Below are 27,785 nucleotides of genomic sequence, written 5' to 3'. Positions count from 1 at the left end.
TTGGGGGGGGTCTGTCGTGTTACAAGGAAAATAAAAATGACGACTTCGTCTATTCGGCGGCAAATGAAAAACATTGTGAACAATTATTCAGAGGCAGAAATAAAAGTTCGGGAAGCAACCTCCAATGACCCCTGGGGTCCCTCCAGTTCCTTAATGACTGAGATAGCAGATCTGACTTACAATGTCGTGGCCTTTTCTGAAATTATGAGCATGATCTGGAAACGGCTGAATGACCACGGCAAAAACTGGCGGCACGTGTACAAGGCCCTCACTCTGTTAGATTACCTGATTAAAACGGGCTCTGAGAGGGTGGCGCAGCAATGTAAAGAGAACATTTTTGCTATTCAGACCCTGAAAGACTTTCAGTATATTGACCGAGACGGCAAGGACCAGGGCATCAATGTAAGGGAGAAGTCCAAGCAGCTGGTGTCTCTTCTGAAGGATGATGAGCGCCTCAAGACAGAGAGGGCCCAAGCCCTGAAGACCAAAGAGCGTATGGCTCAGGTGGCCACTGGCGTTGGTAGCAACCAGATCACATTTGGCCGAGGGTCTAGTCAGCCTAACCTATCTACTAGCTACTCGGAGCAAGAGTACGGCAAATCTGGCGGCTCGCCCGCATCTTACCATGGCTGTAAGTACCAACCGCGGGCGTGTAGAAAGATGGGGTTTTTGTCCTGTACGTCTGCACCTCTTCCGGAGCATTTAGATTCCGACTTGCAGGATCAATGGATCCTTCTGACGTAATAAACAGATCACTAAGAGTTGGTGCGGTGCCTAAAACGCTGTAGTTTTACTGGGAAGCCCTAATACCTTTACCCAGGACTAGACTTAAATGCACGTTTGGGAGGTTCCAGTGGGTAACACAACCTGTTCGGGGCACAGAGGTGTCTGCTAATAATCTGTGTGCATTTCCAGTAGTCAGAAGTGCCAGCAGAGGTTTGTCGTCTTTATCACGTCACCATTTTTGATTTTTCTGAAATCCTGCTTTAAAAATATCAGCACGGGGAATTCCCCTGCACCCAGCTGTCTGACCAGGTTTCCTTTTCTATTGATGCTGTTGCATTTTTTTTTTTTTTTTTTTTTTATTATGAGCAAGGCATTTCATTTTCTTTTTCCTGACTGCTCAACAAGTGTAGTTGTAACAGTTCAGTACTTGGCATGCTCGATTCTGCACAATGCCCATTTATAACATCAGGGTTTTGTGTCCAAATATCAATACTGAACTATGCTTCATTCTCAAAATAAATGAAAATACGATGATGTAGGAGGAATAGCTTCTTTGTGCAACTGTTTTGGGGGGCTTCCTGTCATGTTACAAGGCAGCCTGGTTTGGCACCGAACGCTGCTTAATATAAATAATGTTCTGCTGAAAGCTGCTTTGGAGGAAATGTCAATGTTTGCAGTATAATTTTAAAGGAAAATCTTTAAGTGAGCACTTATGAGTGCCTGTGAAAGAGCCGACGTGGTGACTCGATCGAACATCAGTTATTATAATCTTACATTTGTCACGCCCTTCATCCTGAAGCACTTCTCAAATTATAAATACGGGGATCGCTTCAAGCACCATTGACACATGCCCACCTTTTGTGTGGAGGGTTTCAGCCATTTAGAAGCACATAGGAATATTCTATGAGTTTAGGGCAGGCAGTAGAAAAAATGGCTTATCCGTTCAGAATTACAAAGAGAAGCAGGGAAAGTATCGCTACCTAAGCTGCTCTTTTTTCCCCCTTAGGCTAAAACTCATATCATGAAAAGAACGGTGGGACCTTAAATAATCTCAGATATTAAGAACTTCTGTCTTACCAGAAAACATGGAATTTCCAACGTCTAAGTACTTGATTATCCTTGTGCAGTATTGATTCACTACAGGCTCCTCACTGCGTTGTGAGGGTATTGGTTTTTCTCTGTTCAAAATACTGATTTAACCGGAATAGGCTTAGCTGGAAGATCAGGCGGCAGCATCTTTGTTCTCAACTTTTGCTCTCTTATTAGAGTAATGCTTACCAAGTCACGCTAACAATGCCTTGGCTCTGTTCTGCAAAGTTATTTCTTCAACAAATGATATAGCTGTGCCAGTTGTATCTTTTTTTTATTTCTCATATTCAGTGAGATACCAGAGGGTTCAAAATTTTTCTGGGCTGTGTTTTTGGTGCAGCAGAAGGGTATGCTGCTGAATCATTATTATTCATTTTAAGTTTTAGGAAGTCCTATGGTGTGCAACATGATGAGCATCAACTTCAGATCATTCTTGCAGTACAAAGTGTTACTTCAGTCAATACATCAAATGAATATATTCTCTATTTGAAGAACTGCTGTAGGAGGGGCAAGGTTTTTTTGTGTTCCTTCTCAGACATCCACAAGTAAGGAAAAGTGGCAAGCTCCTGCTGTTTCTTATGGTCTTTGCTTCCTGGGCTGTGAAGTCTCCAACGTTTCATTTCTAATGAGTTAAGTACAGGTCGAACCATACAGACCACAAATCAGTATATTTTTTAACTTGGTGGAGCTAGGCAATAGAAACACAGGAAAAGCAGAACCTATTTCAAAAGGGTATTGGGTACTGGAGGCTGCCGACTTCCACTCGGCAGTGCCCTCCTAGGAGCAAAGCCGGAGCTGTCTGGCTAAACCGTCTTGCCCTGCTGCTCAGGGACAGACCGACGCCACACTTGGAGTCGGGAAGGAATTTTACCCCATGGTCAGGTTGGTAGGGACTGCGGGGTTTTGTCCTCTTCTGTAGCGGACGGCGTGGCCCTCTGTCCATGACCTACAAGGTTTTCTAGAAGTTGGCTGCCGTGGTTCCCCGGCTTTACCTGTGGCAGGTTCGGGTGTTAGGCCTTGTGTTGTGTCAGTGTTGATGGTAGTCTTATGTAGAGTTTCGATGATGGACTGTATAGGATGGCTTGCATAGGTATGGTCAGGCTTCAGGCAGGGGTTGTCTAGCGTATGTGAAGCTGTCTGGTGGGTCATTGAGTTGACTGCTGAAGGGGGAAATCCCCGTGCATACCAGAAACCCAGAAATGTAAAGCCTTCACTATTAGTGTTGCATTGATCTATGCCTAACAATGCAGTAAAAAATCTGATTGCCACCATCTAGAAGAGTACTCCTATCAGTTTATCCCTTCTTCTCATGCAGTCTGAACTTACAGCTTTAAAAACCTGCATACAAGGAATGAAAGTTTTGTTTTGCAAACCCTTGGGAAAATATCTTCTTTGTAAGCAGTGAACTGTCTATTCCGATAGGAAGTAATCTTTCTTGCGCCTTGCTCTCTGCTGCTTACGAGCACACAGGTTTCCCGTTTTAATTGGGAGACATTTTCTCAACCCATAGCATTTGAGTCTTGCCTCTAGAAAAATACAGGCCACTTACAGTTCATTCGCACAGTGATTTGAATATTCATTAACTCGTTTTAATAAATTGAACTTTGGATGTATCTTTTGCCTAAACACAAATTCGAGTTTCATCTGCTAGGGCGTGCATAATTTTAGGTGACCTCATTTGCTTCTCTCTTGCTCGGCAGAATGTGTAGGAATTCTGGAAAATACCTTTTAATTAATTCATACTTAAATACATTCTGTTTTCCTTCCCATTATCTGGCATGAAGTTCTTTATGCGTGCCTTCTGCACTTGCCTCTTGATCATAAAAATAGGATCTGAGTGTCATTAAAAAAAAATCATAGTTTTGTGTGGGACAAATCATAGCAATAGAGACCATATGGTCTAACAGCTACTACATCTGACTGGTGTCCTGGTCAGTTCAGCCATTGACTTTATCAATATTGGGTAAGAGAGAGAACTTCCTATCCTCAATTTTTTTCGTGTAAAACTGGAATAATGATGCATAGCTGCATATGGAAAGCATTTGGTCTGTGGTTATAAACAATATGCACTTAATATTATGATATGCACTGTTTGCTGTAAAGCTCAATTATTTAATTGACAGAAGACTAAGTTACAGAAAGGAGGTGGAGTAGCAATATCAGCAACATGAGGGATAAGGCCAAACGAGAACAGCAGCTGGCGTTGTTCTGTCACAAGTTATCATGATAGTCCAATGTAGCGGGAAAGAAGAGGAGAGTTAAATGACTGGTAAAAGGAAAAGCTTATAATTGGAGGTTTATTGTTTTCAACCAAAATTGTTCCTATAAATAGTTTTATATTGCATAGTTGCTCTTATTGCTTCACTTCTTTTTTTCTGTGGAACATTTCCATTTCTTACAAACTGGCTGACAACTGTTTTCAACTTGTAGCTCACATCCAGACTTGAGCATGAATTCCTAGCCGCGGTAGAGATGCTGTCATTGAAACAGTTTTACTTCACAGCAACATTCTCAATCTCCCTTCTCAACTTGAGATGTGCTGGAGCATATTTTTAATGCTGCGTTAATAGTCTCTGAATCCAGTCATTTCTGCCTATAGGCAGTTTCCCCTCCTTTGAGGAAGTTTAACGTTTTGTGATGCCATCTTTGCCGTCACTTGTGTCTCTACCCAAGACGAGTTGCGTTGTGTTTTTGGGGTTAGAAACTTTATCACAATGATAAGCACTTTGAGAACAGAGGACTGAGAGGAGTCTTCCCGGCCATTGGGTGCTGATGCAGGTCACTTTTTATACATTTGCATCTACCAAACGGTTTGCTGAAGCAGTACAAAAATCCCTAGTGCATGTAAGCCCTGCACCTCCAGAATAGGAATGAAGTGGAAATGACCTCCTAGATCAAGTCCATTCACCTGCTATTTGCAGACGGCGGCTGTGTCTACATGAGACACTTTACTGCTCCGTAGACTAATGTACTGCGCAGTAAAGTGTCACTGTCTACACGTGCAGGCACTTACTGCGGTGTAAATTTACCACCTGCATATGCAGCAGTAGAGCCAAATAGCATGAATTGCACGCGTAGATGTGCCCATCCACTTCATATCTTTAATCGTGCCCCACACTTCTTTTTTCTTTCATTATTTTCGTTCCTGCAAATATTTGTTCTGATCTGTAGCAGTCAGTATAAAAGTAAAGAAAATGGAATGGTAAAGGAAAGTTTTTCGGTAGACTCCTTTCCACAAAGCTTTATTTCAGAGATCCTCAAAGGCAGTGAAACTCTTGTGTTGTAAGGCTGGAGTAATTCTAGGGTAGGTGTTCTTGTCAGCAGTATCCACGTGTCATTAATGCTGATATCAGGAATAGTTAATAAGCACATTTTTTATCATTACTGCCTTGCAGCATCATCTTCAGTGGAAACCCAAACACGTAGCATAAAACTACAAAAAGGCAGTCATATCAGTAGATTCTGACACGGTATCATAGATAACTGTGTTCTAGTTTTTGAGTTTGCTGTGCTTGATAATTTTCAGGCTTTGGATAGTTACGTAAAATAATCATATGACAAAATATGTGGAATGCCTAGGTCATTTTGAAAAGCTTTTAAATCCTTATATCCCTGCTGAAAAGACTTTTATGAAATCTTAACGTTTTTTTCCAAGTCGCTCGGATGCTTCCCGTTGGTTCTGGGTTACCAGCCCCCAAAACACAAGTTGCTTCTTGACCCCCACAGTGGTTTTTTGCCTCTCCATCCTTGCTCCTGATGCAAATGGAAACCTCTGGGAATAGCAGGAAAGGAAGATGAGGATTTGAAGTCTTTGGGAGTGGTGGGTGAAAAATCAGTTCAGTTATATAAGCTGCCCAAGTACAGATTTGGGTCCCGAAGGTTAGGCACCTGCATTTGAACATTTCGGTCTCTTGTCTCTGCCACCGTTCGTTCTTGCTGAGGTTGCCAAGAGAGCCCATTGCTGTCTCCTTTGGGGGGGTGTTTTTCCAAGGATATATGTAGTTCTAGTGGGAATTTGCTCATCCGATTCTCCACATTCATTTCCCCTAAGAAGCTGAACAGGAAATCTGGAGTTTCCAGGAAAAAATGTACTGACAATCACTTAAATGCAAGCACTGCTTTATAGCCGGCAAATAAATACATTCCAGTATTTAATACAGAACGCAGGGAAGGATGTTGATTGTGATGGTATTTCAGATAGCAAAACATGCCTTAACCATTAGGCCGAGACCATCAACTATTCCAATTTAGTAATTTTAAAAATTGCTCTCTAAGCAGGGTGTTTAAATTGGACATTAGGCTACAGGAGTCCTGTATTATTGCAGGGCTGTATTGGAGCTAGCCAATTATTAACAGAATAAAATTGTACTAGCCCTTATCTGAGTCTGGTGCTCGACTTGGGGCACATTTGCAAGCAAGATACTCAGCAGCTGTAGGAGGACTCAAGAAACTGGGCGGGCGTTTGAAGGGTCTAACTTCTTTTACTTTTCTTTTTGGTCCCAAACTACCTCTCCCAGCACCAGTTGAATAATAGTGTCCCTGTCCATCTAGGATTGCCATTCTCCATCTGAGGTTGACACGAGAGGCTGTTAAAGCAGACACCCTTGTCCTGACCACAGTGCGAGTCTTAGGAGAACTTGCTGATGTGAAGGAAAGATCATAGAAACAAAGAATCGTAGAAAATGAAAATTGGAAGGGAACTCAGGAGGTCACATCTTGTCCAAACCCCCGCTCAAAGCAGGACCAGCCCCAACTACATCATCCCAACCAGGGCTTTGTCGAGTCAGATCTTAAAAACCTCAAAAGATACACAAATATGAATTTTTTTTTTTTTATGGAGGACATAGGAGGTTAGGTGGGTTCATTCTGGCTTCAAAAGTATCTTTCAGGTGGCAGAGATTTTGCTTCCTTTCTCCGCCCCAACCTTATCCCATAAGGTTTTAAGCCCTGCTTTTTGAAGGGGCCTTGCCTTGGTAAGCCAAAGACAAGGTCTGCCTACTTAACTTTGGGAAGGTACAGCTACCCATTCTCTGTGCTATTGCCTTTCTCATCCCCAGCCCCCCGAGTTATATGCTGGTTGGCGTGTTTTGCAAAGCACCGAGATCCTGCTCTCCGAAGCATTGCAGTGCAGGGCTCTTGTGCATCTTAACACCCTGGCTTGGTTGACACGTACAGAGCAGATGATAGGAACCGCGGTGCGCACATAGCAGCCCAGTCTCGAGGAGCTTTTTGCCTTGAGGCTTCCAGTAGCAATTTAGCTGAGAAACAAAATGCCTATTATACAACACAATGTTTGATAAAGAGTTGGTGACCAGGGAGATGGGCTGAGAAGAGCTCGTCTGCAGTTTATGAGATGTGGAGACTTTTAACCCTAATAGAATTGTTCTGAGTAATCCTGTACTTGTTGCAAGATTAACATCTGATTAGTTTTTAACACGTGTGGTTATACATATGAAACAGTTTTGTTATCTGAAAGCATGTTTTGTGATGAACTTGCAAGTTTCAGCATTTACTCATGGAGTTCAGCTTTTTCTCCTACCATACAGGGAGAGAATTTCAGTGGAATTAGTTAATAGGATTGTCGTGGAAAAGAAATTCAGGGTTTGTTTTTTTTTTTTCCTTATTCCATGCTAACACTGTGCCAGCCAGATTCAATTCTGGTTTTATGCCAGTGTCTGTGCACGTCAAGTATTGATGAAACTGGATTAGTATTCAGAAGACCAGTTCTGATTTGGGCAAGGCTATGTGCACAGTAGTTTTCAGCCCCTTTTCATTTGCAGACTCCTAAAAAATTTTGAATGGAGGTGCGGACCCCTTTGATTTGGAAGTGTGTGTATTCATATACTTTTGATCCATAATAGTCATATTTTGCAGACCACTTAGATAATAGTCTGCTACCCCCCCAGGTGTTCATGGGCCACAGGTTGAAAACCACGGTTGACCTGTCGCATATTGGTTAAGAAAAGTGACAACTTGGTTTAATTCCCTGGTAACACGCGCTATTTAGTGTACCACAGGACCTAAGAGCAGGTACAAAAGAGCACTGTTGTTCCTGTAATCAGGCTTTTCTGTTGCGTGAAATGCTTGAAGCATTTTTATTAAGGGAGGTGGGGGGTGTTAAATAATCACTGCTTAATTGAAGCAAGCCAGAAGGATCTTTGCAACATTAGGTACTTTTTAAAAGGGACTTTCAGTGATGGCTTTGCAGTAGACTAGACGACTACTGGCTATTAAAAGTTTGCAAAGACTGGGGGAGTAAAGGTTTAAATTGGTGTGCATGTGTACTGCTTTATCCTCCGGGGGTTTATATCTTACAAATAAATGTTCAGGGTGGAACAGATGTCAAAGAGCAGTGGAAACCGATAAGGGCTGAAGGAGTTTGATCTCAGCTTTGACCTAGAAAGCAATCCCAGCTTTGATCTTTGATGATAATAATGAAATAAAATGATGTCAGTAAGGGAGAAGTTTCATTCCAAATGAAGTTGCTTCCTGACACTCAAAATCTGGAGTGTGACAAACTGACTGACTACTGATGAAATTATGCCGCAGATCTGATCACCTGGCACACAGCTGCAATATTTGATGGTACTGTTTCTCTCCTGATATCAAAAATCTTGTTTTTTACCCCAGTGAGCTCATAAAATGTGCTACCAGTATGCTACATTTAGAATCATAGAAAATTCAGGTTGGACGGGACCTCAGGAGGTCACATCTAGTCCAACCCCCTGCTCAAAGCAGGACCAGCCCCAGCTACATCATCCTAATGAGGGCTTTGTCTAGCCGGGTTTTGAAAACCTCCAAGGATGGTGCTTCCCCCCACCTCTCTAGGTAACCTGGTCCAGTGCTTCCCCACCCTCCTAGTGAGAAAATTCTTCCCAATATCCAACATAAACGTCCCTTGCTGCAGCTTGAGCCCATTGCTCCTCCTTCTGACATTTGCAGCTAGCAAGATCAGATACTTTCTCTTTGCTTCTTTCTGTATTCTGCCTACCGTAAAACTTGCCGATACGTAGCCTGATGTTCAGGATCCGCGTCGGCTTACTCATGGATCGTAGGGTGACACAGTGATGGTATTATTTCTATTTCTTTTCTGTCTTTATATTTATGTACTCCTTGGTTCCACAGTCTACATATAATAGCATGCCTGTCTCACAAAAACAGATTATTGTAAGGTCATTGCAGTCTTTGAAAAGGATCCCTACCACAAGTAGGTGAAGACAAGACTTTGTTTTTCCCTTCTAAGCACCTGAAATCACTTGGCATAGAGAACCTTTAAAGAATTTCTGCCTGAGTATTTGCATAAAAAAAGTGTACTCTAATTGTATACTATAATTGATTCCTTCCCCCCCCAATTACTGATTTAAACCATAATATAGCTCTCTGTCTCTGAATATTTTTGCTTAACCTAACAACATTTATGAGAAAACTTTGGGGGTTCCTGGATGGCTTATAAGCATAGCCACAATATAGCCTAGCCAAGAAATGATCAGTAAGTAGGTATGACGGACATCAGGGTGGATAAAAATCAACAATTAAAAAATGGATTTTTAAAATTTAAATCAGATTTTTTAAATTTAATTATATTTTTTGCTTTTTTTTTTGTTAAGATGCTTTTTTTTTCTTAAACTTATATGAAGATAGTTTTAATTTAAGATATGTTAAAGCTCAAAGATATCATTATACCTTCTAATGATATGGACAATATATATGCCTTATATTCATGTAACCTTTTAAAAAAAAGTTTTATAAATAGGTCACAACAGGCCATGAACTGTATCAGGGGCCCAATCTTATGGGGTTTCCAGAGCTCCTCTATAGATTAGTACATATTAAAGAAAACCACTGTACCCAGTGGGACTCGGTGCTCAGTCTAGAAGATCCCATTAAGCATCTCTGCGGTGCTTAGTTTCAGTTCTCAAACTGTGGATTAGTGTCTCCAGAGATAACATCCTTGTTAACAGCAGTATTTGGAGATGAGAGCTAGCAGACCCAATTACCTACCCATCAGCCCTGGTTCTCCCTACAAGTTTGTATACACAGAGACAAGCCCTTACCTCTCTCTAAAAGTGCAGTGTCAAGAATTTAAATGAATAGAGGATATCAAACAGCAAGAATGCATTTTTTGCATGATTAAATTGAGTATCCAGATTATAGTTGTATTGGTCTAGAGGCAAAAGAAATCAAAACTCATGGAAGGGATTTTTTTTTTTAAAACCAACGGAAATTTTAAAAAAAAAAAAAAAAAAAAAAAAAAAAAAAAAAAAGTATTTATTTGCAAGCTTTCGGGCACATTCGCCTTTAACTAGGCATAGGAGAGAGCAGAGATTGTTAAAGATCTCCTAGTAGAAATGAAGGTTTATACTGCCACACTTCAGCTCTCCTGTGAAATATGAATCTTCATTTCTACCTAGGAGAACTTTTACAATCTCTGCTGTCTCCTGTGCCTGATGAAGGGTGAGTAGCTGCTGACTATTTTTGCTTAACCTAACAAAATTTATCAGAAAATGGGGGGGGCAAAAAAATTTTAAAAAAAAAGGGGGGGGGGGGGGAATTCCTGGATGGCTTGTAAGCACAGCCAAAATATAGCCTAGCCAAGAAACGATCGGTAAATACGTATGGCAGACATCACGGCTGGTAATACAGATGTAAAGTAGAACAGGACCTAGCTGTTCACCAACATTGGAAAGTATTTCTTCATACTGTAGCTAGAGTCTTGGTGAGAAAGCAGGCCAAGGGGATTTATTACTAACAGCAAATATCCCACATGTGGCCTGGAGAAGCCTGAATCTTAAAATTCTCTGCCAGCAACAAAGCCGGGCTTACCGGGTCCGAATCGATCCATTCAGTCCCATCTTACATAAACATCTGAGTTAACTGTCATGTGCTACGGCATAAGAGATCCTTTGTGCAGCAGAGATACTGTTACTAAGGCAATAAATAACCTTTCTACTCTATCCTTGCAACTAAAACATGTCCTGCAGCCCTCGGCCGATCGAGAGGGACCGTTCCGATAACGTAGGAATTTAAAAGTGCAGTGGGTTGCGGGGACCACATTAGCCTCAAAGATAACCCCCCCGCGTTCATTTATTTAATTTTGCTTGCACGAAAAATGCACCGATGACCTCTGCTGCGTGCCTGTAGCTTGGTGATGTTCTCAGTTTTTCATATGAAACCTTTTTTTTTTTTTTTTTTTTTCATTTGAAATCAGTTTATAATATGCGACTCATTTAAAAACGGCCACGAGATTAATTTATTTTGCTAAAATGCCATTTAAAAGTAAAGTGATTGCAGCCACATGAATCTAATCGCTGGCAAAATCTAAAAGATGAGCGGAGGTCTCATTTATATAGCTTTTCTGTTAACCACGTTCGATTCCTGGCACTGATGAATGCTGGTCGCTGTTGGGAACAGTGAGGTAATGTGTTTTCTTGCCAAGGCAAGAATGTCATTCTTCAGCGCGCTTTTTTTGGCCGGGGTAGAGGGATGGGAAAAAGGGGCTTGAATGACTTGATTCCAGCCATTCTTGCAGCTCTTTAATGATTGGGGTGTTGCAACTGGTATGTCTCTGCAAGCTGGAGTTACAATGAACACGAGCACTGAGCAGCTCTTTATGGGCAAAAATAGATCGAATAATAAAGGAATTAGCTTAGTGATTCCCTGTCAATGGAGCTTGGAAACCCTGCTGGCATCAGCTTCCTAGATATTCAATAGCATAGCTTAATAATGCTGGCAGGGAGAGGAGGGGAATCTTTGTGTACAGCGTTCAGGGAAACCCTACTAGGATCTTCTTTTCTTTTCTCTCTAGCTGCAGTCGGGGCAGTTCAGTCCCTAGTTGTTTGGAGGGAACCACGTCATTAAAAAGAACAACCCCATTAATATTTTTGCCAAGCACTGTTATAAAACCAGTCACAGCTCTTGCCACAAATCAGCCCCACACCCTGCCCAAGTGCCGCTCCAGTCCCTTTCCCTTATCTGATCCACTGCTCAGCTTTCTGCTCCGTCCTGTGCTCCCTGCCCAAGTTGCTGTTCTGCTCCCTGGCTGCTCTGCTCTCTGCTCCCTGCCCTGTCTGCCTCTGTGCTGCCTTTTCCCTTCCCAGTTTGATATATGCCCCACACAGAAGCTGCCTGGCACCTGTGCCACCTGTGCCAATCTTTGAGGGAGCACAAAAACTGCTTAATGATTGTGCAGTGCTGAGCGCACTGGAATCCAGTCCCACTTGCAGCATCTGGTTGCCTCTAATACAAGCGTCATTGTATAAAGACCAGTGTAGAAAGAAGCCCACTGATTCTTTTGGCAAGCAGTTTAACTTTTTTGGTACAGTGGCATAAGTCTGAAACTAATTCTCGCAGCTCATTTATTTCCCGTGACTTCAGCAGATGTTACAACTGCATCCGCGCTCCCTATACTTTTTTAAGCACCCCTGCTTATAAAACGGTGCAGCCTACCTTTAAAACATATCTTCACGCTAATTTAAATTGTAATCTTTTTTTTTTTTTCAATTTGCATAATCTGTGTGGATGAAAGGATCTGTGTTTTTGCAGAGACTGCATTTTGTAACCCTTCAGCATGAATAGTTGACTTGTTTGTGTCTAAATACTGAGAGTAGTTAAGAATAGTTCTTTTTTCTGCTCCGTTCAGGGCTGGGTGTTATTTTACATAAAAGTGGGTGGTATCCTATTTTACCCTTGTACTGGCTGACTTCCAGCAAATTCCCTTGCTGTATTGTGACATTTGAGTACTCCGAACATACAGCAAAGCGTGTCTTGAATGATCATTTACAGTTTATAAAGTCGGTGACCTGTCTCTCAAAGCTCTGATATATGCTACGGCAGCCCATTTAGCATCCATTGCACCACCCAGATATTCAGCATTTATTGACTTTTATCATCCTTCTTAACAAATCAAACTCTTGCTTTCGAAGAACAGGCTTTCTCTAATGTGATTGAAGGGTGCCTTCCACGTTTCTCCCTTTTAAAACTGTCTCTATGTGTTGACCTCAAATGAGAGTTGAATGCATTAGGCTGTTTTGCATTCAACTCCCATTTGAGGTCAACAAATAGAGACAGTTCGAGAAGTCGAGTTTGGTCTATGGAGCAGACAGCCCTCAGCATGCTTCACAATCTGACCCAATTCTTGTAATGAAGGCCTTCCAGGAGCATCTGCACAGAAGTGGGACAGTGGGTTGAGAGACTGGAATCAAAAGTGCAAGGAAATGGCAGTAAGCTTGATGCGCGGTCCCTCATATTTGACATATTTCTCTTCCTTTCAACAGCTACGTCCCCTCGAGTGTCGTCAGAACTAGAGCAGGCGCGGCCTCAGACGAGCGGAGAGGAAGAGCTCCAACTGCAGCTGGCGTTAGCAATGAGCAGAGAAGTTGCAGAGCAGGTCAGTACCCTGTGCAGGTTAGCTAAAATATCATTCGACTTCTCTGCCCACACGCATACGTTGCCGTTGTCTTTCCCTGGGGGCAGCTTGGCTTCGCACCAGTTGCAAGTAGCGGGAGAGGGTTGCCCGTTTGGAAGGGGTCACCGTTTCCGAGAAGGGACTGTGGCCTCATTCCCATCGAAAGCGATGAGATGGCAGCCATTTGATTACAAAGCAATTTTCAGTGGAAAAGTACTATTGTATGAACAGCTGAATCTGATGTACATTCAAAATTCAACTCGGTCTCAATTATGGAACTATGTCATTTTTTTCCTGGAGTGACGTGGGATGTTTCCTTGTGGAATACATTAGCGTGAAACTGAATGCCACAATTCAAAGTTCGTATCTCTGCAAAGCGATTCAGTAAAGAGGAAAGCATTCATCATTTATCAATAAAGCTAGAAAGAGTGGTTTTAAACCAAGTAGAAAAACTGCATTTAAATGAGAGTTGGGTATTTATTTGACCGGTCAAATAAAGTTCGGTCAGTTGATTTGATTGGTCAAAAATTGTAAAAATAATTGCCAGTAGGTGCAAATAATACCCAGAAAAAGCACACATTTTTCCATAAGAAATGGGTAAAAAAATCTTATTTGTCAAAACTACAAAAAATATAGGTTTTTTGTTAAAATTGCTATAATCTTTGACCAGTCAAAAATATGGAGTCAATTGACTGGTAAATTGGCTGGTCAAATGACTGGCTTGCCAACCCTAACTTAAATGGTTTGAAAAAGCTATAAAAAAGTACCAGCTTTAGAAAGAGGTAGTAGAATCAAATATTCATATTTGACATGAACTTGTTATAGGTGGTCTATTTGTCTTCGAATCCAAAAAGGCAAGGAGTTGACTAGATAATCCGTTCACTTCCTTTTAGATCTGAGAGTTGTACTAAATGTGGACAGAGGCTGACAAAAGCCATGAAATCTGAAGTTAAAACTGACATATGGCTTTAAATGATGATTTAAAGGGGCAGAAGAGTCATAATTTAAGGTTGGAGTATCTGCTTTGCACTGGTTTTTGCTACTGCATTATGAAGTCCTTATTATTTAAACCTGTGTTGCTCGTTTTGGGGAAATTGTAGATGAAACATGTTCTCAACAAAAGGTTTCAACCAGAAATGGTGATGCAGGTCTAATGGTATATTGCTGATTTTCGTTGGGAGTCCGGGGGAGAGATGCAAAGGGAATTTCTCTCCAGTCGCATTGCACGGAGGGATCTTGGTGATCTGTCCTGGCAGTCCCAATGCCTGCGCTTACATTGCAAGTTGCTCCAAAGGAAGCAGGGAGTGGAAGCCTTCTCCCTGCACTAGTCTGATAAGGACCAGGATAGAGCATGCTGTACCATCTTTATAGGCAGAGTCTAGGCTGATGGGCAGTACTCACGGGGTCTGTTTCCTTTGTAGGAGGAGCGCCTCAGACGTGGAGATGATCTGAGATTACAGATGGCTCTGGAGGAGAGTCGCAGAGACACAGTTAAAATTCCCAAAAAGAAGGAGGTAATGCCTTCAATTAAGAAATTCCTGGATTATGCTTCAAAATGCTCCAACACCATAAACGTCTAGTCTAATACCGAGCTCTTGTATGCTTTGGGGTTGCTTTTGTTAGTAGGATTCTTCCATTTATGCACTTTTAACCCCGGGTGTACAGAGGAACAAAAAGTTTCCTTGTGACTTCATTATGCTGGATATGCTACTACCAGTTAGTAGTGCTCTTTATTAAAGCGTAAAATGTTCCTACCCCCAGCATACGACTTTGTTGGATCTCATGGATGCTCTGCCCTCGTCAGCACCGGCCCCCCAAAAAACAGAGCCCTGGGGACCCACCGCTGTGGCAAACCAAACTGACCCCTGGGGAGGAACTGCAGTGACAGCTACCACCTCTGATCCATGGCAATCGTTTGGTAAGAACAAAAAGTGCCTGAAGAGAGGATTACATAGAAAAAAATCTTCTGGTTTTACTGAGTTGTTTTCAAAGCTTTTCAGTAGGGTAAAGAACGTCATACTCCACAGTGTAAGTATTTTGCTCCATTTTGGTGGTTTTTAAAAAAAAAAGTGTGCTAACTAATTGAAAAGAGAACCGCAGTGGAAATTCTGATCCATCTCGTTTGCTTGTTTATAGTTCTTTGCTCAGAAACGGTAAGGCTGTTTTAAGTTTCTGCCCCAAGGGTAGAAGAGTGATAACTGATACTCCATTTTCCCTTTGTGCACCAGAAACTATTTGTCTCGTCTTGGGGAGATGTTCATGCTCCAACTTGTAGTTGTGCTCGGTATCCAAGATTAAACAACTATATTAGGCAGTGTTGGGGAAGTAGATAAAGTTGCTATAATTAGTAGGGCTGTAGCAGTGAATTACATTGTGTTTAATATTGTTAATGAAAAAGGCTGCACTGATACTGACTTGCAGTCAACAAGTTCAATTGCTTAAATGACTTTTTTGTGATTTACAATTACGCTGATTTGAATGTTAATCGTTTACAAAGCAGTGGTGGTTCTCAACTGCAGAAACCCAAACCCAGATGCACTTGAAGTGGCAGTTCCAGACCAGCATGTCAAAGAAAGCTACAAATACATTTTCTGGATGTCTCCCTATTTCTTTCTGTCACCTATGCAGCATGCCTTGCAGCAAAGTCCTTCTGGGGTTGTCAGTCCTTTAGCAATTGGAAGCCGGGGCTCATAGACAGCAAGATGCTCACAAAGCTTTTTTTTCTGTACAGAAAGAATCACAGTTTCTTGCAGTGACTGCTCAGCCTGTCTTCTTTGAGGGCAGAACCACAGCTGCTTGTCGTCATGGGCAAAGGGAGGTTTGCCCTTGTCCTGAACACCCACGTTTTTCTTGGCTTCCTCTGCTGCAGGCAGGTGTTTCCAAGCCCTCCTTCTAGAGACCATTGGGAAAAGGTTAATTAAAAAAAAACCCTTGTAAATGACTGCTTTACATTCTGGAGCATATCATTTGGGGTGGTTGGCTGAGCGCCATGGCTACGTATTTGCCAGAAACTTCCTGACCGGGACTGACTTGCTGCAATTCTATAAGGTTTGCAGAAATGGTAGAAAAACCCAGAAAGAAGGAAGGCCAGTTTGCTCCCTTGCAAATCCTCCATCACTGAATGCATTTATGTTCTTTGTGACCAGTAACACCTAGTGCAGTGGTTCTGAAACTGTTGTACGCATACCCCTGGGGGTACGCAAAACATCTCTGGGGGATACACGGAAGAAGTTGTGTAATGGTGAATTTAGTTTTCATTATAATAATAATAATAATAATAATAATAATAATTGGCATTTAAGGGGTCAAAATATAAAATGTATGCTGATAGGGGTACACAGGGAGCTGGTAAATGTGGGAGGGGATATGCAATAAGACAAAGTTTGAGAACCTCTGGGCTAGTGGTTTTGGACCAACCAGGAATCATTTAGTGAAGCAGGAACCAGGCTTGCCTGGCTCAGAAACCCAGGAAATGCGGCTAGATGCACTCTTCTCTTCCACCTAATCCCTGAGTAAGCAGGAAGCAGATAGTACAAGTTGTTCATGTTGTAGCAGCTGCTGCTCTTGGCCATAGAGCTAACCCATCACTTGCCCCATTCCCTCCTCAAATACGTCAAGCACAAGAGACATGCTGGGTAACCCTGTCCCTCTTATTACCCATCTAATTCTGTTCACCTCGTATCTGTCATCAGTGTCAACCCCCATATTTTGTTGGCTGGTATTAGACAGGCCTTTGTTTGCAGTCATTTTGAGTAGTTATGGCCTGTTAAATTTGAGATTGGAGCTTGTAGCCTCTTGTATCTTCCTTCATGGGCTAGAGGTGACCTCTTCAGGCCCCCCCTTGCAAACTTCAAGCTTCGTGATTTCCATTAGTAAGTAGGGGAGCACAAGAAAAGCATAAGTACCAGGCCTCAGGTCCTGAAGCACTGGAATGGGTTACCTAGAGAGGTGGTGGAGTCTCCATCCTTGGAGGTCTTTAAAGCCTGGTTGGCATGAGGATGGGGGTGGTCTTGCTTTGAGCAGGGAGTTGGACTGGATGTCCTCCTGAGGTCCCCTCCATCCCTCATTGTCTGTGATTCTGTGACTTCCTAAGAAGCCAACAGTATTGTGTCCAGAACCTTGTCTTTCTGAATATGATCATGATGGCTTGGTGGGGAAGGAGGCGGGCAGAGATGTTCAGCACCATTTTAAACTGAAAAGGAACTTACTGCATGGAGCGGTAATGGAAAGTCTCTTTCTAATTCCTGGGGCACTCAAGGTAGACAGCAAAAAGATCCAGTGGAGCAAAGCGGGGAAAATCAGGCTCGGACTTCTGGAAAGAGGGATGTCATCTATGAATATAGTCCTAGCAACACTCAGGTAGCAAGAAAGGTGCGACAGATGGCACAAATGTGTGACCAGAAGTCATGATCTTCTGGGAGAGGCGCCAGGCACTGCTAGTCCATTCTGTGCCTGGGAAGCCAAATGGAGACGGCAGAGCCGTGTACCACTGGCAAAAGGAGGAAATGCTTCAGGCAGGAGTCTATCATCCTGATGGGCGGGGAGCCGTGGTCTCCTGCACAGCTTCTCCAGCAGGTTCGATCCTGAGCTCTTCCCTTTCTGAGTCTATTACTCCTGCCTCTCCTGTAGAAAGCGATTTGATTTCTTATTTAGCCCCGACTGATGCTAGGACTCTCTTCCCATCCCATGTGGCAAGGAGATCCCCGTTGTGATTGTCTCAACTCCAGCTGCTCTGTAGGAAGCAAGTCAGGGATGGGAATATTAGCGTTGAAGCAATAATTTATTCTCACTTTGTGCAACTGCATAACTTTTGGGCCAGCCACAGTTCGCTGTTTTAGAAACTGAAACACGAGATCAGAAAAGGTCACTCACAGTTCCGGGGTTTTAAGACTAAGACTGTTCGGAAGATTTTTTTTTTTTTTTTTTAATGGAAAATTTCATCCATCTCATGTTTTAAAATACAAGCAAAAACTTGTCAATGGCTGGTAGAGTTGCAGCTGTAGCGGTTCCTTTTGCTGGCTCCCAGCTTTATTAATGCCATTAATAAAAACCCCTTGTTTTAGCTTGCCAGTTACTTGGCTCCCAAGGATAGTCTTGAAGATGTCAGATTTATGAAACCGATGGCTAGTTAAACAGTGACTCATTAAAACAGAGATTTTTAATCCTGCCTCACTGTGCTGTGGCATTTCAATAGAGACAAAGGGGAGTTGGGGTGGGGAGGGGGGAAGGTATCTTCCTAAATGCTTCACTGTTGTGATCTGTCTCATGAAAGAAAAGGGGGTTTTTTTGTTGGGTTTTTTTTTTTTTTTTTTTTTTTTTTAAAGCTTCCGTTTATGGGAAGTCGTGTCATTAGCATTTCTCACATGGTCTCCTCCATCGTAACTCGAACCAAAATGCAGATGAAGGCAATCTAAGAACTGGAACGAGAGGAGCTGCATTGAGTTGGAGCACTTCTGCATTTCCTGCTCTGTAGCTGGAACAAAACCACGGCACCTGTTGATGAAAGTGAGCTAACAATGGGAATTGGAAGCCGTGCTGGTGAGCGCGTCTCCTCGTTGGCTGTAGCAACGAGTATTGGGGTGCTGTTTTGAACAACTGAGCGTTTGATTGTGGACCAAAGCCGGCAAGGTGATCCAAGGTGATGCAGCTGCCTAGCACAAGGGTGGCTCTGTCCAGTTCTCGCAGTACAGTGCGGGGCTCTCATATGTATGCTTCCTGCTGGGAACGAAACCTCGGTTTGTCTAGAAATCTGATTTTTTGGAAAAAGGATGTGTGTGAATGCACTGTCTAACTAGAAGAAAATTGGTCGCCTCCGTGTTGCGTGGGCAGGTGTCAAAGCAAAAATATTTGTCATATTTCTTGGTTTTGTAAAGTAAAAGATTCTTGTGAGTAGAGATCCCATTCACATGCCCCGCGCTGGGGTGGGAGGCTGGAATAAACTGTAAGTCGTGTTCACATTACCTGTACTGGCAAAGTGCTGCCAGTGTGGTCCTGGCACTGCTGAAATCCAGTGTCGACTCCCTCAGTGGAGCCAGGATTTGAGCCTGGGGTAGGGAGAATGGAAGGGATGACTTCTTGGACTGAACCTGGGTTAGGAAGAAGCTTGACTGTTTACAGGAGAGGGTGATGGGGAGGGGATTTATTTGCAGAAGAAACTGGGCAGCAGCTATACTGTACAGGGGACAAGTTGCTGCTCTTCTGTATTTTGTCATATGCTTTTTACGGTCCCGACTTTCTTCTGTTCTGGGGGATCCCAGGGAGGCCTCAACCCGGGTCAGTCCTTCGTTTCTCTTGAAATATAGATCATTTAGCCATTGTGGCCTGCATGGGTGAAGAATTACCTATTTATTCCATTAAAAATGGGAATCCTAAACCTCAATCAGGACATTAGAATGGAAGTGCACCAGGGGGATGTGGGTTGAGGGTGGAGGACTATTGCAACCAGCAGTGATGGGGAGAAGGCAAGGATGACCGAGGAACAGAAGAGAGATGACTTGGAGAAGGCCTTTGGGAGGAGCAGAGTAAGAAATGGGGAAAACCGTAGCTCAGGGAAGGTGGAATAGGTCGGTTATTCTTTTATAGAATTAAATTCAGTGGAAAAAGAAGGCAGCTATAAGGGGACTCACGTTAAGCTGTTAGGTAGGGTTTTTCCTAACCACTGCCAGTTTTTGCACAGAAAACATTGCTTCTTTTAGGTATTGCCTTATCGAAACAATCCCCCCCTCCCCCCGAGTTAACTTTAAATATAACCTGGGATTTTCCTGTGTCATTTCCAGTCAATCTTGATTCTCTGCTGTGGGGAGGGACAGTCTGCTCAGACCCCCCCCCCAAACGTATTCATCCTTGTTTTGGAATTACAAGTTTAATTACATGCTCAAGTGGGAGCTTATTTTTATAGCGTGGGAGTCTTCCGCAGAGCCTGCTGTCAGTTTGGATGGATAGCACGTTAACGCGTGTGTGCCAACAGCAACTCATGTTGAACAATTTGTTTCACCGCTGTCTTAGTGTTTACCTTGCAGGGATAATTTATACCTGGAGGCAAGTAACGACCCAGGAAAGCTTTTCAGAGTGAGATTATGTTTGATCTGCGGTCTCTTGCTCCAGGTGCCAAGCCAGCGGCTTCTGCTGACCCCTGGGGAGCACCAGCTGGATCCACCGCTCAGCCTCTCCCCAAAAATGTAGATCCTTGGGCTCCTTCTCAGTCATCGTCTGTGGCAGCAAAAGCTACAGCAGATCCTTGGGGACCAGCACCTGCAAACAAACCTATTTCTACTTCTGGTAAGAGACTGTGTTAACATTTGACAACTTTTTCCTAAATGCAGGGAGCCAATCCCTTTTAAAATATTTTTTTTTAACTGGAGGAGTTATTTCTCTGCCTCATCCAGGTAATTTCTAAAATGGATCAGGTAAAAGAAGCCATTGCACTGAAGGGTTTGGGAGTTGACTCGTGACAGCAAAGAAGATCGCAACAAGGAGAATTTTGCGTCGTCGTCTTGAATCACAGAGCACCGAATTCACGTTTCACCTTTTCCACGCTAATTCCCTTCCTCTTTCTTTGTGACCTGTCTCTATGTACACCTGCCACATGAATAAGCCAGGCAGCTGGAACTGCCTGGCTGCCATTGACACCCTCGACTGTATGACCAGCTTTAGCTTCGGTTAGGTAAAAAATGAATTTCTGGAAGCTAGAGCATTAAACCGAAAGCTAAAAGGCAGCAGTCTTTTTTTTTTTTTTTTTTTTTTTTAATTTGACCTTGTAGCGCAGAAGGGTGCGTCCGCAGATGTGGCTCATTAGTTCTGTGTTTGATCAATGGCCAGCGTTCTGGGGAGAAGATTTTTCAAGGGCACAAGCTGGAGTTCGGCACTTCTCTGCCCTTTGGGCCTTTGCAAATCTGTCCCTCAAAGATATTGCAGCAAGAAGCTGCTTATGCCGTCATTCTCGTAACTCTCACTAGCCTCAGAAATACCTGGGTGTTTTCATGGTGGTATCCTGATTTTCTGCGCAAATGGGTTTGCTGGCATTCGTTCATCTGCACATAATAAACAATGGACCGATAAGTGGAATGATATTAAGGTCACGTCTAATCTCCTTTTCCATTGGCAAAGCAAAATAATTGAATCATTGTGGAAATGATTCTGAAATCTGGGTTTTATGGAGACTTTCCCTCTGTCTGGAAATAAATAGCGTCGGTCAGAGCGTGGAATTTTGCTTCCATTCTAGCTTGGTTTTTTTTATCGTCACGAATTGTTTACCGATCGTTTGTTTGCTGGAAGCTTAATGTCAGCTGATAGCGTGACCGTATTTCTTTTCAGAAATAACGGTTTTTCAAATGCCCATGCTCTGTTAGACTTGGAGTAATGATTCCTCATCAGGTTTATGGGCTGTTCCACCTTCCTTTTTGGTTAAATACATCTCCCTATCTAGTGGAGATATTAGAAAGGCTAGGCGTCCCTTTGCTTAGTGCTGTAGGTCTTCGCTATATACAGTACTGCGAATTACCCTTTGTTTTGCCTTCCCAGTTCTTTTAATATGAAAGCAGGATGCAGAATTGGGAATCTAATTCTTACCCCAATTATGGCCATGCTGGCCCTTGTGTTGCCTTTTCTTTGTTACGCCTTCCTTTTCTCTCCACACTTGCAATCCCAGAATATAGAGAATGTATTTGTCATTGCCACAGCTAGCTGCATGAAGCTTTATTTAAAAGCTATAGTCAGTAAATGTACCCTTGTCTTTTGGGCCACAAAATTACTACTGCTCTGATTTCCCACAAATAATGTTTGACTGACATTACCTCTCAACATTCGAAGGGCACTTAACTAAGAACCTGCATGCAAAGATTTGCCTCGGACCATTTCCACAAATGGCTTGTAACACTGAACAAAGAGGGGCAACTAGAAGTATAAGTAAAGGCCATATACCAAGGAGGTAGCAATACTCGTAGAGCTTGGGCCTGGATAGCAGCAAAAGCCCCCTTGCTGACCTTAAATGCTGTGATTCGACATAGAGAAATGGTTTAGAAATGGCTTTTTAATAGCACCGGAGCTCGATTAATGACAGCGGTCTTTTCTTACCTTGAATAGGAAGTTCGTCTTTTGACCTCTTCAGCAATTTGAATGGTACAGCTAAAGATGACTTTTCTGAATTTGACACCCTTCGGACTTCCAAGAAGCCAGGTACGGATCAAATAAATACTCAGAAAATGGGTAGTTTTTGTAATCATTTTGATAGCACGTTGATAAAAAAATTGTTCTAAAAAAAGATGCAGTTTTTTTCACAATGAACAGATTTAAAACTGTTATATATGCAATGAAGCAGTAAAAGCCAGATGTTAACAAGCTTCCCTTTGCGTTGATTCACAGGGCTTCTTAAAAATAGTCTGGTATACCCCAGAACTTGATTCAGTTACCTCTGTATTGAATCCAGTAACTTGTGCTTGATTTAAATGATCTTCCAGTGCATTTTTCATATGAGTCATAATTAGGTCATGCCCGTGGTAGAAAACAGTGACATGCACTAACCTGAAGGCAGTCTTGTAGACATACAGACTCTTGAAGTTAACAGTAATGGAAAAATTAGAAACTTTGTTTTCTTGAGCACTTTGATACCACTTAATGAAAACTGTCAGTCTGAAACATTAGCGGAAGGTGGGTGAACTGGCTTAATAGTTGTGCAAGTCCCTTTGCAACAAGAAATGTCAGTGAAGGGGCTAACACAGCGAGTTTATAATTGATGCTTCTGAATATTTTTCACAGAGGCTCTTATCTGTGTCTACAAACACTAGGAAGTCAAGGCCAGTTGTATAAAGCTTTGTTTATATTGTATCATATCGTAAGGGGTGTTTAGCATTGAATATATTTAAATAACCAGCTAAAAATGGAACACACATTTTAAAAGTACATTATTACTTCTGATATGTAGTTAAACTTAATGGCAGAATGAAATCGTTTGTTTCCTTACTCTTGTAAAAGAGCTCTGACAACATGACTGCGTAAGCAGCAGACTTTACTGAACTGTCGCATTTAGTGGATTCCTATTTTTTTTTTGGTTTTGTCTTGTCCTTTTCTTCCAGCTGAGTCTGGTTCCAATTTGCCATCCCAACACAGTGGTACAGCAAGTCCTGATCTCTTTGATTCTCAACCCACAAACGTGACATTGAGCAAACAAAATGCAGCTCGGAAAACCCCCGAGTCCTTCTTGGGCCCCAATGCAGCTTTGGTGAATCTTGATTCATTGGTGTCTAAGCCACCACAGCCTGTTGCTTCATTAAATCCATTCTTAGCTCCAGGTATGTTACAGTATATTCCTCTCCACCATATAATTTGCTTTCCCATTTTATCTTCTTTCCTGGTAGAAGCAGCCCTCCTTCTCTTGGCTTAATTTACATCTTGTACTTAAAGCCTGGCCTGCTTTTCTAGACAACGATGGCCAGCAGGTTTTGCTCCATATTGCTTAGCAGAGAAGAGGCAATGTAGTTTTAGGGACTAGGACTTGGAAGGACCTGTGTTCTTTTCCTGGCTCTCCTGATGATCTGTGCTGCCATGGGTATGTGATTTGCCCTCTGTGTGCTCTCTTCCTTCCCACAATCTCTCTGGCCAGTTCAAATCGCAAACTCTTTTGAGGATAGGAATCTGCATCAATTTACTGCATGGCTGGTTCCTCAGCGTTATTACAATCTGTATAATAACACTGCTGATTTTAGGATCCTATATAGTTCTTCCCCTCCTAAGTTAGTAGTCTGTGGGTGCATCTACATGAGATGCTTTACTGCTCAATAGAGCAAATTACTGCATAGCGAGTGTCACTGTCTACACGTGCAGACTCTTACTGCACAGTAATTTGCTCTTTTGGGCAGTTAATTTGCTACCTGCAAATGCAAATAGCAAACTAACTGCCCAGTAATTACTGCACAGTAAGGCATGTGTAGATGGCCAACCAAGAGCAGATTTGCTCCCGGTCAGCTGGGCAGCAGGGACACCCCACCAGAGCCTGTCAGGGGTAGTGTCCCCCTGTCCCAGCAGCAGGGGACTCCTGGCCCCAGCTCCGCTTCACAGTCGGGAGAGTTCCCCGCCCAGCCTGGAGCTGGCTGAGACCTCCCTCAGACCGGGACAGTTCCTGGCCAGCCCCATGCTGTGCAGGCAAGTGTGCACGTGCAGCCTGGAGCTGGCTGGGTACTGCCCTGTTTTGAGCAGTACCCAGCCAGCTTTGTGCTGCGCGAGCCCAAAGCTGGCTGGGCCCGTGGGTTTACTCTAGAGTAAATTACTCATCCAGCAATATTTGCATGTGTAGACATGCCCTGTATCTCTTCTTAGTTTAATATCATAAGACCTGATCCTTGAATAAACCATCAGGCTCAGGAGGAGCCCATTGCAGGTTCCTTGCAGCTCCCAGGATGAAACCTTTGGTAGTCATACATGCATCTTTCCCCTCAAAAGCTGAACATAATTGCTAAAAATGATAATCAGTGCTAATAAAAACTGTGGAGGAGGAGGACCTGTACTGAATAGTGATGTACACAGAAGCTGAAAAAATTGTACGGTTTGATTGAGTTGCCTAGGATGAAAAGTATGCGAGGACCGTCCAAACAAGCCAATCACGTGCTGAAGGTTTTCAGCTCTGGATGTGAGAAGAGCAGCCGGGATGATCTGCTGTGGCTCACATACACTTGTGTGAAATGAAAAACAGCTGCAGGGCAACATTTTCCAAAACACCAACTGACTCTGCCGCAGGCATAGGAAAAATGCTTTATTCAGAGTCTTCATATGAGTCACTGTAACAAATATTGACCAGTTTTTAGTCTATTCCAAGGTTGGTAATTGTTTTCTAATAGTGGAAAACAGCAAGAGCCTAAGAAGGTTTGGGAAAACTGAAGCATGAACAGTAATTATGAGCCACCTGGCAGTTTTCAGCAACAGGAAGCCTGCATATCTGTCATTCGCAGTTACTACAAGAAGTTTACAAGGGGTCACTGGGCCATCCGCAGAAGTAAGAACATATACGGTGTAAGGAATGTGCACTGCTGGCAGTGCTTCAAAAACTTGAAGGCTGGGAAAGTTCTCGTTTGCTTTTTTCCCTGACTTGACTGTCATTTGGAAAGCAACGTGTTTACATTACGCATTCTTGTCGGATCCCCGAGCCAAACACTCGGGCAGCTTTTTGGAGCCGGGTGGCTGCAGTCCAGAAGCAAATACACCCATATGCAGTAGGCTGGGTGCAGTAAAGGGATAGCGGATATCTGCAAGTTATTTTTAAGTGCCCTTTAAAAAAAAAAAAAAAAAAAAAAAAAAGTGCAGTTGAATGTCACGTTCGGGCACGCTCCACATTTGTAGCTTGTGGGACCTGTTTGTACAGAATCTCTTGCAAAAAAGCAGAAACTGCCCCTTAGCATCGAAGCATCCTGTTGACATTTCATGTGTAGAGTGGGGCAGGTAATACTGGGAACAGGTGCAGCTTTTCTGAAGTCAAGGGGCTTGTGCAACAGGAAAGCATAATGGCTTGAATACACGAGTGGTACCCTATAGGCACTCTTCCATAGGAGTGCTTTGGGCGTGGGGAGTACCGGGATGTTAAGGATGCATGTTCCCTACCTGAAATGTATAGGGCATTCCCCAGTGCCTTGACATCTGTGGAGCTGCAGTCTTTTTCCTCTCTTTTTCTCTCTCAAAACTAGGAGCAGCTGCTGTGCCACCTCCAGTCAACCCCTTCCAAGTGAATCAGCCTCAGCCCCTCACTCTAAATCAAATGAGAGCAAGCCCCGTGATGGGAACCAGCCCTTCTTTTAGTGCCGTGCCAGCAATAAGCATGGAGCCAATACCTCTGTCTTCCATGGCACCCGTGGCTGTGGGAATAGCACCTCTCCCGGCGATGGGCACCGTGGCATCACTAACGAGAATGGGCCAGGGGATGAACATGAGCATTGCAGGATCAATGACCCAACCTCTTCACAGTACAGGAATCCCTCCATCGGCGTCCCAGCCCACAAATACAACTAACCCTTTCCTCCTATAAAGACCCAATCAAAGAAACTCTTTTCAAAATGTTTCCAGGTGAAGTCTTTGGAGCAAAATGAACAAAGCCTGTGTGGACTGAACGGTGTATGAGAGACTTGGAAGTAGATTTGCAGTTTACAGTTGTGATCTTTGAAGAGTTGTCTCTACTTACCAGTTAATCTAATGCTAGTCCTTGCTACAGATGGTACTTTACTTTGGCTTGTTGAGCATTACATGAAATGTTCAGACTTTTCACCAAAGTTAGGTTACGCCCATTTTGTTGCTTTGTTAATCATTTCAATACACTTTCTAGGGAGAACCTGCCATTTTAAACTCCGTTTGCTATTTTGTAGATGTCAGATGATGTGCCGGATCCTAAAAATACTATGACACGCACCTGCCATTTCCTCTGCCCGTACGATAGACACGAGACTTGAGTGCTAGTGAATGTCTTTGCACATAACGATACACAGTTCTAGACTGTTGGTTCACCCATAGTCCTTATTCCTAGGAGAGATTTGGAGGGCCCAGGAGGCTGGTTTTTTCCCCCCCCACATTAAACATTGCAACACAAAACCGCACTGCTTTCTTCGCAAAGGGTTGACCGAGAAAGCCGGCTTGTCTCCGAAGGAAAAGATCCGAAGCAAATTCCCGAGTTGTCACGTACACAGTGTGCTGTTGTATGCGGTGTTGAATTTGTACACTACTATCTAAGGACTCTTAAGGAATTTTCTGTGAGTGGCATGCTGCACTCGTGCTGAATGAGTGGTCTGCTCTGTGCTTGTCCAGTAGTGACTTCATTTGGAAGTTGTTGTGTGTATTTTGTTTTTATTTGACTTACAATGTGAGTTTAAAAGAAATACAGTGGGACAACTTTGAATTCAGTTTCACCGGGGCAAGCTTTAAAACTAATTCAGGCTTAACCTTGCTATATGCAGTTACTCTGGTATACTTTTGCACATATTTTTGTTTTTTAGTACAGTTTCATATTTTGAGTTTGCAGAATGACCTAATTAGTCTTTTTTTGGCTAATTTTTATAATGTGGTTCTTATTTAACTGTCTAGTTTTGATAGACTTATCACGTCTGGCTGAAAAATTAAGATATTGGCAGATGTCACTGTTATGGTTTTAATGCCCTCTTATTTATGGTTTTAGCTTTTTTTTTTTTTTTTTTTTTTTTTTTTTTTTTTTTTTTTTTTTTTTTTTTTTTTTTTTTTTTTTTTTTTTTTTTTTTTTTTTTTTTTTTTTTTTTTTTTTTTTTTTTTTTTTTTTTTTTTTTTTTTTTTTTTTTTTTTTTTTTTTTTTTTTTTTTTTTTTTTTTTTTTTTTTTTTTTTTTTTTTTTTTTTTTTTTTTTTTTTTTTTTTTTTTTTTTTTTTTTTTTTTTTTTTTTTTTTTTTTTTTTTTTTTTTTTTTTTTTTTTTTTTTTTTTTTTTTTTTTTTTTTTTTTTTTTTTTTTTTTTTTTTTTTTTTTTTTTTTTTTTTTTTTTTTTTTTTTTTTTTTTTTTTTTTTTTTTTTTTTTTTTTTTTTTTTTTTTTTTTTTTTTTTTTTTTTTTTTTTTTTTTTTTTTTTTTTTTTT

General features: G+C 42.2%; 1 protein-coding gene across 2 annotated transcripts; it reads left to right on the top strand.

Moving 5' to 3' along the window:
• On the top strand, nucleotides 1–27,371 carry EPN2 (epsin 2). 2 transcript variants are annotated; one of them, XM_006024029.3, is made up of 8 exons: nucleotides 1–631; nucleotides 13,089–13,201; nucleotides 14,641–14,733; nucleotides 14,981–15,137; nucleotides 20,324–20,497; nucleotides 22,301–22,393; nucleotides 23,290–23,505; nucleotides 25,888–27,371. In XM_006024029.3, exons 1-8 carry the CDS (start codon nucleotides 37–39, stop codon nucleotides 26,223–26,225), a joined length of 1,779 nt encoding a protein of 592 aa, XP_006024091.1. In that variant the 5' UTR covers nucleotides 1–36; the 3' UTR covers nucleotides 26,226–27,371. The 2 variants fall into 2 exon arrangements, with proteins under 2 accessions (XP_006024091.1, XP_006024092.1); XM_006024030.3 differs by lacking the exon at nucleotides 23,290–23,505.
• The last annotated feature ends 414 nt before the right edge of the window (nucleotides 27,372–27,785 follow it).

The sequence above is a fragment of the Alligator sinensis genome, unplaced genomic scaffold (genome assembly GCF_000455745.1).
Source record: "Alligator sinensis unplaced genomic scaffold, ASM45574v1 scaffold1283_1, whole genome shotgun sequence".
Classification (NCBI taxonomy): Eukaryota; Metazoa; Chordata; order Crocodylia; family Alligatoridae; genus Alligator; species Alligator sinensis.
This window is presented reverse-complemented; position numbering and strand designations above follow the sequence as displayed.